Source organism: Heteronotia binoei, chromosome 2 (genome assembly GCF_032191835.1).
Source record: "Heteronotia binoei isolate CCM8104 ecotype False Entrance Well chromosome 2, APGP_CSIRO_Hbin_v1, whole genome shotgun sequence".
NCBI lineage: Eukaryota > Metazoa > Chordata > Lepidosauria > Squamata > Gekkonidae > Heteronotia > Heteronotia binoei.
The window spans coordinates 76,900,816-76,915,462 of NC_083224.1; the positions used below are offsets into that span (position 1 = coordinate 76,900,816).

The 14,647-nt window shown below is 46.0% G+C and overlaps 1 protein-coding gene across 26 annotated transcripts in view; it reads right to left on the bottom strand.

Annotated features, from left to right (window-relative positions):
- NFASC (neurofascin) overlaps window positions 1–14,647 on the bottom strand; it is a 351,530-nt gene that overhangs the window by 50,036 nt on the left and 286,847 nt on the right. For 12 of the 26 annotated variants that reach the window (XM_060231340.1, XM_060231339.1, XM_060231354.1 and 9 more), the window contains one exon: window positions 12,537–12,551. The exons of the other annotated variants lie outside the window; for them this stretch is intronic. In XM_060231340.1, coding sequence (XP_060087323.1) covers window positions 12,537–12,551 — 15 coding nt within the window. The remainder of the gene's footprint in view (window positions 1–12,536; window positions 12,552–14,647) is intronic. 26 annotated transcript variants of the gene reach the window in all.

The window sequence follows — 14,647 nt, forward strand, 5'->3', positions numbered from 1 at the left end:
AGTTTCTCCATCACTACATCCAGGGGCGACTCTAGGGCGAATAGTACCCTAGGCAGGCAGACCCCCCCCTAGCGCCCCCTGTGCTCTGCTCACCCCCACCTCCTGCCACTGCGGCGCTCCGCTCGCTCACCCCTCCCCCCACTCTCTGTGACTAAAACTAAGCCCTGCCACTTTGCAGCCTGCACGTTTTGTTAAGAGTCTCTTAAAAAAACGTGCGGCCATGGGATGTGAAGCCAGCAGAGCTTAGTTTTAATCTCAGCAAGTGGGGGGAGAGGAGCGAACGAGCAGAGCATGGGGGCAATGGTGGCAGGCCGAAGGGAGCTAGTGGTGGTTGTGACAGTGGCGGGGGGGAGGGAGGCAAACTAAGTGCTTGCCTGGGGCACTGGGGGAGGGAGAGTCCAATTTGACACCCCCACATCTCAGCACCCTAGGCAACCACCTAGTTTATCTAGTGGGCAAGCTGGACCTGACTACATCTCCACACTAGCAAAATCTGAGCCTACTGAATTTCAGTCCATTATAGGCAAGACACTTGCTGGACTGGACCAAAGCTACAACTAGTCCATTCCGTTTTCCACGTTGGCCAGCTGAATGCTTCTAGGACGCCTACAAGCTGTGCACGAAGGCAGCAAGATTCATATAAGCACTTTACAAAGGGCACAAGTTTATGGTCCAGAAAAAAGAAGCAATTATATACATACAGGCAACTGTTCAATTCTACTGCCTCCTCCCTCTGCAATTTGCCCAGGGCTGTTTGCCCCGCTCAGTCAGGTGGAAATTTGTGGGGTGTTTTGGTCGGCAATTGGGGCTCTCCTGCGTTGGAGGCCTTCACCGCTCACTCCCCCCTTTTTCTTCTTTGCCTCATGGCTTGGCGGCCATTTTAATTAATTTTCCCAGGTGGCCATTTTAGGTGGTTGGGAGGCCATTTTAGGAGTGTGTATATTTGGCAGCCATTTTGTGGTTGAGGGTGCAGGTGTCTAATTCATTGGCCCTATAAGAGTTTTAGGTTGTTTGGGCTTTGGGTACCCCCTTTTGGTTTTGGAGAATGTCGGGGCGGAAGGGTACAGGGAAGTCAAAGGGCAAACAGCTGGCACGTAAGGCTCCCAAACCCCCACAGAAGCATCCTCCGCCGCCTTCATTGTCTGATGAGGAGGGGGAGGATGAAGTGAATGAGGCTATTCTTTTAAGGCTGCAGGCCCTTGAGCAGGCGTCTGGGTTGCCACCTTCGTTGGTTTCTAAAAATGGGCTGGTTTCCATGATGGCTTTTCAGGCCGACATTTTAACAAGATTATCTATTCTTGAGGGCAGGTCTGCTGCTGCCACTGGAGGAGTCGTGGGTCTTGGCGCTCCGGATGCCGGATCGAGCCCTTCTTCTGGTGTGGTGGGTGCAGGTACTGCCTTGGTACCTGCTGGATTGCCAGGTAAGTCGGGTGATGGTTCTGCTGCCCTCTTGGGGCTTGTCTGGCCATGGGGTCCTTGGGGACCCGCTGCAGTTAATGGTGCGGGTGTGGTTCCCAGGGGGGTCAAACACTCCTTATACTTCGGGTGTGGGACCTCAGGCTAGCTGGGTGTGGCTGCAGAGCCAGTTTGGACCATTTGGGAGTTGGCCAGGGGCTGGGCAGCAGGGGGTTGCACCTTCCTTAACTGGGGGTTGGGGTTTACCCTCCCCATATGGTGCAGTCCCTTTTGGTGCCATGCCCTTTGGTGATGTCACCTTACCTTTGGGTGACCACCTGTTGCCGGCCACAAAAGACAAGATCCTTAAGGGAGAATATGTGGATATATTCTCCCTTTTATTTAGGGAGCTAAAAAAAAAAAAAAAAGACAAGGAGCATCTTGAAGAGAAGGAGAAGGAGAAGTTAAAAAAGCGGAAAGTGGATCGGACCTGGGCTAATTGGCTGCCAGGGTTTTTTGTGTATGCTGGAGTGATAGTGCGTGCTCAGCCCTGGCGGGCGGCAGAGCTGATTCAGTACATGGACATTATATACAAAGGGTACACAATGTTTAGCGGCCCGACCTGGATTCAGTATGAGGAATTCAGGATGAGGGCCGCTTTGTACCCTTCCCTCCCATGGGATCGTATCCATCAGCAATTGTGGCTGCAAGTTCTGTCACCGGCTCGGCCCAATTTGGGCGACCGCTCTGACAGCGGTCATTTAGTTGCTAAGGTTTCCTCTTCTCCTTCTGCTTCGTCATCATCTTCCCACAGTTCAGCGGGGCAGGCGGTTCAACCCTGCTTGCTTTGTTGGGAGTTTGGTTCATAGGGGGTATGTAATTGGAAAGCTTGCCAGTTCAAGCATGAATGCCCCATATGTGCCGGTCCGCACTCCTTCAGCAACTGTCCCAGAGTTCGGCTACGTAAGGGCCAGAAGAGACAGGGAGGGAGTGGGGGCTCTTCCCAAACTGGAAAAGGGCCCCAGCCCGATAAAGGTGGGACCTCTTAAGCGGTGGCTACGCAGGTACCCACGCAGGGCTGATAGTTTATATTTGTTAAACAGTTTTACATTAGGTTTTAGAATTCCTTTTCAGGGTTCTCGGGTGCCAACTTGGTCTCGGAACCTTAGTTCTGTTAATGGTTTAGAACATGTAGTGGAGGCCAAGATCGCCAAGGAGCTGGTGGAGGGCAGGATTTTGGGTCCATTTCCTAATCCTCCGGTGGCTAACTTTAGTGTTTTCCCTTTGGGCGTGGTACCAAAGAAGGCGCCTGGTAAATTTCGTTTGATTCACCACCTTTCTTACCCCAAGGGTTCTTCTGTTAATGACGGGATTCCTGAGGAACTATGTTCAGTTAGGTATACTACCTTTGATCAGGTCGTGGGCATCGTTCAACGCTGTGGTCAGGGGGCTGAGCTGGCCAAATGCGATAACAAATCTGCATTTCGTCTTCTCCCTGTCCATCCGGATGATTTTGAGCTTTTGGGTTTTTCTTTTGCAGGTCAATTTTATATGGTCAGGGCTTTGCCTATGGGCTTCTCTGTATCATGTGCAGCTTTTGAGTGTTTCAGCACATTCCTTGAATGGGCTGTCCGCGAAAAAGTGGGTTTACAGCAGGGGTCCTCAAACTACGGCCCGCGGGCCAGATGCGGCCCGCTGAGGATGTTTATGCGGCCCACCGGGTTATGGCAAAATCAGACCAGAAGTGACGTTCGACCTAAACTCACGTTAGCAACGCACACTTCCGGCACTGGGCTGAGGCGGCGGAGACAGAGTGTGAGGTGATACCGAGGTGAGGTGAGTTCCCAGGCCGGGGTGTGTGGTGTGGGGAAGGGAGAGAGATGCAGAAGACGGAGAACTGACGGCCCGCGGCCTTGTACAGTAACGGCAGTCCGGCCCTCCAACAGTCTGAGGGACAGTGAACTGGCCCCCTATTTAAAAAGTTTGAGGACCCCTGGTTTACAGGATATTGTCCATTATTTGGATGACTACTGTTTGTGAGTCCTGCGGGTACTGGGCATTGCGCTCAGTTACTGTCCGGCTTTATTGAGCTGGCCGCTGAGTTGGGTGTGCCATTGGCCGAGGAAAAAACTGAGGGCCTGGCCCAATGCCTTGTCTTTTTGGGAATTGAATTGGACACCTTAGCGCAATCGTCCAGAATACCTTTTCAGAAGCTGGAGGATTTAAGGAATAGGATTAGCACTTTCCTCCTCAAGAAGAAGGTCACACTGCTTGAGCTTCAGCAGTTGGTTGGGCATCTTGACTTTGCTTGCAAAGTGGTTGCCCCGGGAAGGGCCTTTCTTCGCAGATTCTTCGCAGATTCTGTGATGCTATGGCGGGCCTTCGCTTGCCTCAGCACAGGACTAGGGTTACCAGCAGCATGAAGGATGACCTGCGGGTGTGGCAGGAATTTTTGGAATCTTTTAATGGGATTTCTTTCTGGAGAGAGGACATGAGACGTGAGGCGGAGCTTCAGGTCATGTCTGATGCTGCTGGGTCGTTGGGCTTTGGGGTTTACTTCTGTGGACACTGGTGCGCAGACGTTTGGCCGGGTTCATGGGTGCAGGCTGGTGTGAGCCGGGATCTCACTTTTTTAGAGTGCTTCCCCATTTTGGTTGAGTTTGGTTGTGGGGGAGTGATATGGCCGATCGCACCATACATTTTTGGTGCGATAACATGGCTGTGGTTCATGTTATTAATTCCTTTTCATCCAAATCACAATGGGTTATGAGGTTGGTGAAGGCCTTCACTCTGCGTTGTCTGCAGCTTATCATTGTTTTTGGCCAAGCATGTTGCTGGGGTGAATAACGGGGTGGCTGACGCTCTCTCTCGTAAACAGATGGAGAGGTTTCGACAGCTAGCCCCGTATGCCAATCAGGAGGCAGCGCCAATGCCCTAGGAGCTATGGCTGATTGGAGAGCCGAGGCCTGCAGAGCGATAGGCCTAGCCATTGCGCCTAGCACCAGGAAGTCTTACAAATGTGCTGTGCGGCAGTTTGAAGACTTTAGGGGCGAGGTAGGGTATCGCATTGTTTGGCCCCTCCTGGTGGAGCCTGGTTTCTGCATTGGCTGATTATTTGGTGGTACGGGGAGGCTGTGAAGGGTTGTTGTTTTGTCATTCTAGAGGCAGCCCTCTGACAAAACATCAGTTTTGGGCGGTGACGCCTAGGGCCTTAGCTCTGTTGGGGTTGTCTGGAGTGAGGTTTGGTACCCACTGATTTAGAATTGGGGCGGCCTCTACGGCCGCAGCCTTGGGATATTCTGCTTTGTCCATTCACCGCCTTGGCCGTTGGCGGTCTCGGGCTTATAAATGTTATATTCGCCCTTTGCTCCACTCTTAGCTTTGTTTTCCGGAGCTGGGGTAGTTATGGTTTGGTTTTATAACTTGTCTGTTTCTCTTTTTAGATGCTGTTGTTCCTGGCCGGAGGAGCCGAGTTTTCATCTGCAGGCACAGATATGTGTTTTGGGCAGCACATCAGGCTCGGAGAACTTCTGTGGGCTCTCAGCCAATATGTTACTGTTGAATGGCGGGGGCACCAGGGTCTTCAGTGGCCTGGTTTGCTTATGCTGTTATTTCTTGGGAATGTTGTCCCTCCTCCTCAAGTTTTAATCATTCACCTGGGGGGGAATAATCTCGGGCTGATTAAGGGCAAGGCTTTGATCTTGCAGGCTCGAGATGATTTTAAGTACATTAGGAAGAGATGGCCCGGTACCATTATAGTTTGGTTGGCCATGATTCCACGCTTGGTGTGGTGCAGTGCTTCGAATCCAGCAGGGATAGAGAGGGCTCATTATAGAGCAAATAAGGAGATTCGTAAGGCATTGGAGGGTGGTTTGAGCCACTATTTGCCCCATCCGGATATTTCTACAAAATATCCTGACCTCTTCAGAGGGGATGGGGTGCATCTCTCTGAAAAGGGTAATATACTTTTCTTGAGGGATATTCGGCAAGGGCTGGGGTTGGCTCTGGGCCTTCCGGTGGGTGCTAAGCCCTAAGCACAGACTTGGCCTTAGTTGTGGCAGGTTTTACTGGGTTTATGGTTATATGCAGACTGGGGAGGACCGGTAAGCCTCCTCCTTTTGGGGAGTTAGGGGTCTGGCAGGATAAACCTTTGGGTAGTTGTGACCTGAGGTGGGAGAATGCAGACTGTCCTGGAGACTCGATTGGAGGGTGCCTTTCACCGAGACGCGCGTCTGGTGGCTGGGCCCTCTGGTGCGTGCCTTCCTGCTGGGCCTGCCTGACGGGAGTTGTGACACACAGCTCCGGCTGGGGGGCCGGGTCTCTCGCCCACTAAAGGCAGGGGAGTGGTCTGTGAGACCCCTAGCCCTGACCTGGCCGCAGCTCTGGTTGCCCTTGCCGATTCTGTTTAATTTAATAAAGTGGCCCATAGTTTTACCAATTCATTGTGTCCGCCTCTTTATTCCGACTTGGAGGGCAATGGAATCTCTGGCAGCCGGTTGCATTGCGGCTTGGCTGTCAGGAAAATTTTGCTGCCCTGGAGGTGAAGAGCGGACCTTGCGTGCCCGCTTGCACGTGCTTTTGTGGGGGCGGGGCTTGAGCGTGCTAACAGACAAGCCTCCACCCCCTCTCTTCAGTCCCTTGGTGATGCTTGGCCCTCTCGCCTGCCCTGTTTGTTATGTAGACAAGTACTGGTCGCCTCATTTATTGAGGGGCCGGGTAGGAATTTTTTACTCCCCAGCTGTTTGGCTTATGACTGGGGAGTGTTTTTTGCCTACCCTGCATAGCATATCAGTGGATTGTGGAACTGGCTACGGGTAGGTGCCTTTATACAGGTTGGTCACATTTGTGGGAAGGTTTTACTGAGTTTATGGTTATATGCGGCCTGGGGAGGACCGGTAAGCCTCCCCCTTTTGGGGAGTTAGGGGTCTGGCAGGATCAACTTTTGGGTAGTTGTGACCCGAGGTGGGAGAATGCAAACTGTCCTGGAGACTTGAGTGGAGGGTGCCTTTCACTGAGACGCGCGTCTGGTGGCTGGGCCCTCTGGTGCGTGCCTTCCTGCTGGGCCTGCCTGACGGGAGCTGTGACACACAGCTCCGGCTGGGGGGCCGGGTCTCTCGCCTGCTAAAGGCAGGGGAGTGGTCTGTGAGACCCCTGGCCCCAACCTGGCTGCAGTTCTGGTTGCCCTTGCCGATTCTGTTTAATTTAATAAAGTGGCCCATAGTTTTACCAATTCATTGTGTTCGCCTCTTTATTCCGACTTGGGGGGCAAATGGATGAATCTGAGATGGAGAGGCCATGGCAAATGTAATCTATAGACCAGCCTGTAGAACTGAGTTTGAAGATCGTGACATATTTCTTCACAGCTAAATTGTTTTTCCAAAGGAGGAACTAATTAAAGAAACCTCTTTTCTTAAGATACAAAGAGAATGCATAATGAAGTTAGGGTCTGTGAATTCTTGTCTGGGTGGGTTTGCCTTCAAATCTATCTCAGCGGTCCTCGGATCTGGTGTGTAAATAATGCTAATTTAACGGCAGTGGTTTGAACTGCAAAACTGGTATCATTAGAAGGGCCTTGCTGTTGAAACACGGTTAACTCTGTACCTTGAAGTGCTGCTGTGTATTTGATGCCAACCTGAGTTGCATGTCTCAACAGCAGTGACACAAAAAGCAAAAAGAAAACAGGATCCATTAGAATGATCTCAGGAAAGCATAATTACATTGCATGAGAATACTGCAGACATAGTAGTTAAATTAAAAGTCAAAAGAATCAATCCATCCTGCTTTAACATTAGATAAATATAGAATCCTGTTACTTCATGACTGGAAGAATATAAATTTGTATTAGCAAATGCTGGCAAATTCCCCACTGTGGCAATAGTAAAATAGAGAAATAAATTAAAGGTCCAGATGGAGGAGAACAGGACCACAGAGTAGAGGGTACACCACACATTTGGTGTGCTTAGACCTAATCCTCCTCTGATGTCTGTTGTGGCATAAAGGTATATCCTCATTTGTATCTGAATACAAAATGTGCTATTAGAGACAAGCTCAGCTGCTAGATTCAGAAGGAAGAAGGGGAATATTTTCTCATTTGAAATCTAACCCCATAATGAGAGAACACTGCAGGCCTAAAGATAAAGGGAGTCTTTGATTTGGAGGCAGAGCCTCATTGCCTATCAGGAGTGACAAAGGCACACTGTGAGGGTTGATGGACCCTTGGACATCTATCAAATGTGTTGTGCAGATGAGGCATATGCAGTGCTGGAAACAGCAGCACTTAAATAATAAGCCATGCTATGTCATGAGGATTCTGAAGTACTGTGCCTCTTGAAATTATCTCAACCCATTTGAGTGATGTGGCAGTAAATTTTATCTACACTGGAAAGCTATAAACGTATTAAAATGGAAGAGCTGATTTTTAACTTGATCCCAATAAGGGCTCTGTTTTGCACACATTACATAAAGGACTGTAGCATAGTTATTGAGGTCATTTTGTCATGTAAGATTCCAATTGACAAGCACAACCAATCTATCAGTTGAACTCAGACTAAATTTTCCATCAGCAGAACAGAACTTTCCTGCCTCCCATTTCACTGTAGCCCAGAGAAAGCCTCAAAATGTTAATCATGGAGGACAGGGGACCCTAAACAAGGACATGGGGGTGGGGTGGGGAGGCTGAAGCAAGAAAGAGGCAGATTGGAGGAAACTGCCCATTTAATCTGGATCCATCTTTATATCAGTAAGCAGTCTGATTACAGGACACCATTGTGCCTCTGGAATTGTAGAAGCCTGAATATCTCTCTCAATGACTTGTTAAAGGATCAATTGATTATAAAGAAAGAACACTGTCCCTTTGTCCTAACTGTTACTGTGCACAACATACACTTCAGCAAGGACTAATATTGTTGGGAAGCTAGTACTTTTATCTGAAATTGCATGTGCTCTGATTTTAGGCAACAGAAGAAAGCTTAGCCACAGGCTCTTCTCACAGCAATGAAATAAGATGGCTGAGGTTTATTGCTGTGGCCAACAGCTAGAACACCAGAGCTCAGCCAAAACAGATTGAGGCACACAACAGATGTGCTGCTCACTAGATGATTAGCCAAAAGTAAATACGACTGCAGGAGCCTCTAAGTAATTATCTTCCCCAGGGTAAAGCCTTCCACTTGCACTCATTGTCATACACAGATACAAATGGTATCTATTTTCATTAACTGAGAGAAGCACAGAGTAGTGGTACTTTCACTAAATGGAATATTCTGTAACTGGGATATTAAGAAAATTCCGAAACAATGCAATAAAGTAAAATTTAAAATATATGCAAGCATTTAGATTTTAGTTTCATTTTGACCATGTATAAGTGACATTAGGGCATTAATGTCATTTCGAAATTTCTCCATCATTGGAAGTTTGTTTTCTCCATCACTGGAAGTTTTTTTTTTTTTTAAGCAGCCATGCAGGTCTGAAATGCCAGACCTTTCCTGGGCTATGGAACCACACATCACATTGCACTCATTCTATTATTTTTAATTATTCAAAGAAAATTCTAATGGGTTGCTAGATTACAACAACTGCTTTCCTTTAGTGTGCCTACAGTGCAAGTAGTCTTTGGAAGGACTGGGTTAATATTTTATGAACCCTGATGGAGAGCCAAACCTATTTTCAAGAGGTTTATTCCTTTGACAACAGGAGGAAATTGAATGAGAAACAGTCCACTAATTTGATCCAAATCTAATGACTGCAAAAGATGCATTTATACAGTCATTCAATAAGTGATATGATACTGCCAAATTGAATGAACCACAAATATGAACAATGAAATATGGTCCTGAAGAAGAACTAATCATCTTAATTTTCTTTCCTTGTCAAGTTGTACTATGAATGCTAAAGCAATTTCTCTCTCTTTTTTTGGTGTATAATTTATGGGGAAAGAGACAAAATATATCATCTATCAATGGACATCTAATCCTTTTCTTCCCAACAAGACTTCTTGTTTTAATAGACAGACATAGTCTGTAGTTTATATAGCAATATCCAAAGTATTTTCTGGCCCAGTCCCACTTCGTGGAAATAACCAGATGCTTTTTCTAGGACACAGATTGTGCAAAAGTTGCTTGGTGAATGCTGTAAGCCTCTCCTAAGGTTTTAGGATAACAGTCAAATATTCACTAGCTTTTCCTCAGAAGAAGAGCTAAGAGCCTGGAACTGACCAATGTTATGGACTAGTTTTACTGTGAAGCAAGAAATGTATAGAACTTTGCCCTTAGGAGGAACATCAAGCATGTTATAACTTATACCATTGCTCGATGTCCCTCCTAAGGGTAAAGTTGTATACATTTCTTGCTTCACAGTAGATCTACTCCATAACATTGGTCAGCTCCAGGCTCCCAGCTCCTCTTCTGAGGAAAAGCTAGTGAATATTTGACTTGGTATAACATAAAGAGACATAACAGTAATAAGCTTTTTAAAAGAAGCATTCTGCTAATTCCTAAACATACATGATAAGGACATACTTTATCTGGCTCTAATGCAAATCATAGGTTTTGCACATGCAGTAGCAAACTCTGCATCCTAAAGAATGGCGTAAAGGATCCTTTGAAAATGGTACATGTGTCAATAGTTGTTGACCATGAGCATGCATATGTTGCCTGTTCACACACTTATCCATTAGGAGTTGCAACACATTCATAAACACATGTTAGTTTGACATCCTTCCAGGTCAGCTATGGTCAAATTAGACAGGACAATTTATTTTTTGCCATGTAAGTTCTCATAGTTGGTTCAATAAAGTCTGACTTTTTAGTTATCACTCTTTTCAGAGGACAACCATGGGAAGGGACCCAGGTTGTACCTGCTGTTCCTGCTCCTCTTGATGTTGAAACATCCACCTTAAGCATATTGATTCTTGTTATAAATGACTGGGGACTCTGCCTGCGGTAGGGTTCTTAGTGGCTCAGAGAAAGCCTATGCCCATACAAAGGCAAAGACTCTTTCTACCTGCAGCATAGCAATCAGGAATGGGGACAGCTGGTGCAGATCTGCTCCCCTCCCTCCATATGCTCCACTGAAGATGTATTAAAGAATAAAAAGCTTTGTTCTACTGTGTTCTACATCAGTAGAAGATGGGCTAGATTAGAAAAGGTAAAAGTAGTCCCTTTTGAAAGCACCAGTCGTTTCCGACTCTGCGGTGATGTTGCTTTCATGACAACGTTCTCAAGGCAGACTTTTTACGAGGTGGTTTGCCATTGTCTTCCCCAGTCATCTACATTTCCCCCCAGCAAGTTGGGCACTCATTTTACCGACCTCAGAAGGATGGAAGGCTGAGTCAACCTCGAACCAGCTATCTGAGCCCAGCTTCTGCCGGAATCAAACTCAGGTTGTGAGCAGAATTTAGGACTGCAATACTGCAGCTTTACCACTCTGAGCCATGAGGCTCTTACTACTAGAGATTAGAAGGTAATGCTAAGATCTGCAATATATGAGAAAAATATTTTTATGTCTAGAAATATCAGACATGAGTTTTTAAAAATACTTCCCAGTTTGCACTTGTTAGCATTATTAAACCCAGTATTCCTTTTCTTAATCCCTCTACACTGTACAAATCAATCCACAACTTTTTGGTGTGTTTTCAAGATCTCCCATGGGTGCAACTAAACAGCACATTATTCAGTTTTTATTAAAAAAAAAAAAAGCTATTTATGTGTCTCTTCTGGAGGGGAAAAAATCCTATGACGATTCTTTTTTCTACTGATGAATGCACCTGACTTTAAACAACAAACATCAGCTGCAAAATAGTGCTGGAACTGATTATGACTGAAATAATTAAGTTGGGTAATACCATAATTGTTAAAAGGCCTGTATGATCTGCAGCCACAAATAAAACTGGCCAAGCTGAAACTGAGACAGAATCAGTTTACATAGACAGCATTTGTGTTTTGAATGGAGATATACAGAGGCACCTATGAAACTTGCTGGTTAGTCAACAATCTCCCAGTCTTCACCTGGTGACTCGAACCTACACATAGTTGTTCACAGATGCTAAATATCAGATGATAGTGTCCCATTCAGTTCTTGGAAATACAGAGTGATATTGTCACTCTATTCAGCAGACAATGTGAGGGCCTTAAAGAACAAAATTCACCTACAGTGCCAAAACATCTTAGGAAATTCTGGTAAGCCAAAATGTGTGGACCCATGGTTACTACGCATCATAAATCATAAATTCTTTAAGACTAAAAGCAGATCAATCTGCTACCCTTTATACTTTAGGAGATAAAAATACAGTAAATACACAAAATTAGACTTGCAAAGTAATATCAATAAACAAATAGCTGCAAAAATATGGTGAGGAAAAGCATTTGTAAGTAAAAGGAAATCCTATTTACAAAATGCTCAAACTCAGTAAGAATGATATTCTAGAAGACCAGGTAGCATGGAAAGGAAATCCTTTGTTCCTTCAGTGTGTGCAACAGACCTCTAAGCTCAACAGGAGAAGACTTCCTTTGCTGGCCAGGAGACAGCCAACCCAGAGCAGCAAAGACTAGAAAATACATTCTCATTCTTCAGTGCTCTCTGTGTTGTATCACTGGTCAAGGGACCTTGCTCTGTCTTGCCTCATGAACAGCAATTCCAGAACATGAGAAGCACACATCATAAGGAAAGATATTCTCACTGTCCATTGCTTTCTGGTTTGGGAAAGGGAAGGTTCTTGACTGATATGCACAAAGCAGTACGCAATTACATTTTCTGAAAGTTTAGACAACATCATTAGGCACAATTCCTTTGCTAAGAGGTACTAGGGAATGGTGGGTTTCATTCACAAATCTGCATTCTGTTCTTTCCCACCTGTCCCATTGCGCTTAAACAGATGAGACATCTAAGTGTTGTTAAGAAACAGCAATAGCAAAATATCATCAGAAGCCCATCATGCACACATGCACAGCAGCAGTTCAAGCAATATGTACAACCATCTCAATGAGCCAGTTCTCCTCCACAGAAGATACTGAACAATTCACCCCCCCCCATTTCCCATTGAAAGGGTTCACATGGTGCATGCCTCTAAAGTGCCAATATGCCCCAGGAGACAAGCTGAATGGTCAATATTGCTGCATGCCTGTTATCTCTGCCAGTTGGTACAGTACCTGAGGTTGGAGAAACTTCAGAGAGTGCAGCGCCGGATACAGGGAAGGGAAACATGAGACGCACATAGGAAAGAAAGGAAAGAGAACACAGGAATATATAAAACCACAAGCAAATATGGCACATAAATATGGCAGGCTGAAGCTGTGACCTAAAATAAGATGCATTCACACTCAGTCTCCCACTGCCACTCCCAGGCAGCTCCACAACAATAGCAATTCAAACCCACAGGAAATGAAAACACATAAAATCATAAAGTTGGAAGGGACCTACAGGGTCATTTAGTCCAACTGTGTGCACAGTTCAGGAAATTCACAAGTGCCCCCCCCACCCCAATGACCCCTGCTCTATGTCCAGAAGATGACAAAAATCCTCCAGCATCCCTGGCCAGACTAGCCTGGAGAAAAAAATGCTGCCTGACTCCAAAGTGGCAATCAGCATTTCCTGGTCTTGTAGAAAAGGGCCACGAGAACTAAGCAGTGATGCAACACTTCCTGCCCTCCTTCCCATGATCTTGCTGTCAGATGGCCATCTAGCCTCTGGTTAAAACCGCTGAAGAAGGAGAGCCCACCACCTTTTGAGGAAGCCTGTTCCACTCAGGTAGTTCTTCTTAATGTTTAGTCAGAAACTCTTTTGATTTAATTTCAACCTGTTGTTTCTGGTCTGACCTTTGGGGTAACAGAAAACAACTCCACACCATCCTCTATATGGTAGATTCTTTTATCTTCATTGTGGGGGTAAATAATCTGCAAGTTTTAGTTAAGCAAAATACAATTTTTAACATCTTGTTGATTTCACCAAACCCAAATCAAAACACCTTCTTATTTATTTATTTATTTAGTTAGTTAGTTATATCCCGCCCTCTCCGCAAGCGGACTCAGGGCAGCTCACAACATTATACAATACAATCCTCATTCTAAGGAAAGGAAAGGAAAGGTCCCCTGTGCAAGCACCAATCGTTTCTGACTCTGGGGTGACGTTTTCACAGCAGACTTTTTATGGGGTGGTTTGCCATTGCCTTCCCCAGTCATCTACACTTTCCCCCCAGCAAGCTGGGTACTCATTTTACCGACCTCGGAAGGATGGAAGGCTGAGTCAACCTCGAGCTGGCTACCTGAAAACCCAGCTTCCACCAGGGATCGAACTAAGGTCGTGAGCAGAGCTTAGGACTGCAGTACTGCAGCTTTAACGCTCTGCACCATGGGGCTCTTTCTTCATTCTAAAAGGCAGGGCAAAAAATACCCCTAGTTCAACTTTTTTTCATACCCTTGTATACGATAAATAACATCCAAGGCAGAGCAACAAAGATGATGTTTTATTTCATTCAGATCCTTTGGCACAAATGGTGTTTGTGAGAAATTGAAGCTGCAACTTGGATACTTCTATCTCTGTTTAGAAATACCTCTCCTTCATGTGTAGGGGTGGGGGGAAAAAGCCTGGTGGGGGGAAAAAGCCTGGCGTACCAGTCATTAATAACCTGAGTGATGAACACCTCAGCTTTTATTTGAAAAGCCTGCAAAACCTTACTCAGGAGACTCCATTGAGAGCTATTCCCTTGGGCTTCTTGGTACATGGCAACAGCAGGGCTTGCAAAATCCTTGTCAATTTCCAGCTATGTTGCTATACTCTGAGGCATTCATAGAAATGCAAGAATTCAAACAGTGAGCAGAAAGCAGCATAATATGGCTTTTGCACACAGCTGTGAACACCTGCATAGCTATGCTCATGAAGCTGTGCAAAATGTTTTCCATGATGTCAACATAAATGCAGCCACATCAACTCATGACAGCTGACTGCTTCCACACAGGGATTTGTGTGTGTGTGGACAGCATGAAGTCACCTTTATATTTAGGAGAATCCACACAACATTTTGCCTAACCCAGGCACAACTCATATAGCTCTTGTATTTTTCACTGATCAGCTGGATTTTTTTTTTTAAAGATCTCATTTAATCTGACTCATTTAAGAAACTGGGGCTGCTGCAGATTGAGCATCCATGATGTGGTGCTCACAGCCAGTACAGGATGGATGTGGAGTTAAGCTTCACTTTCAAGATGGTGGAGCTAAGCTCTGCCTTTCTTCTCCCCCCCCCCCCTTTCAGCCATTTAAAGGG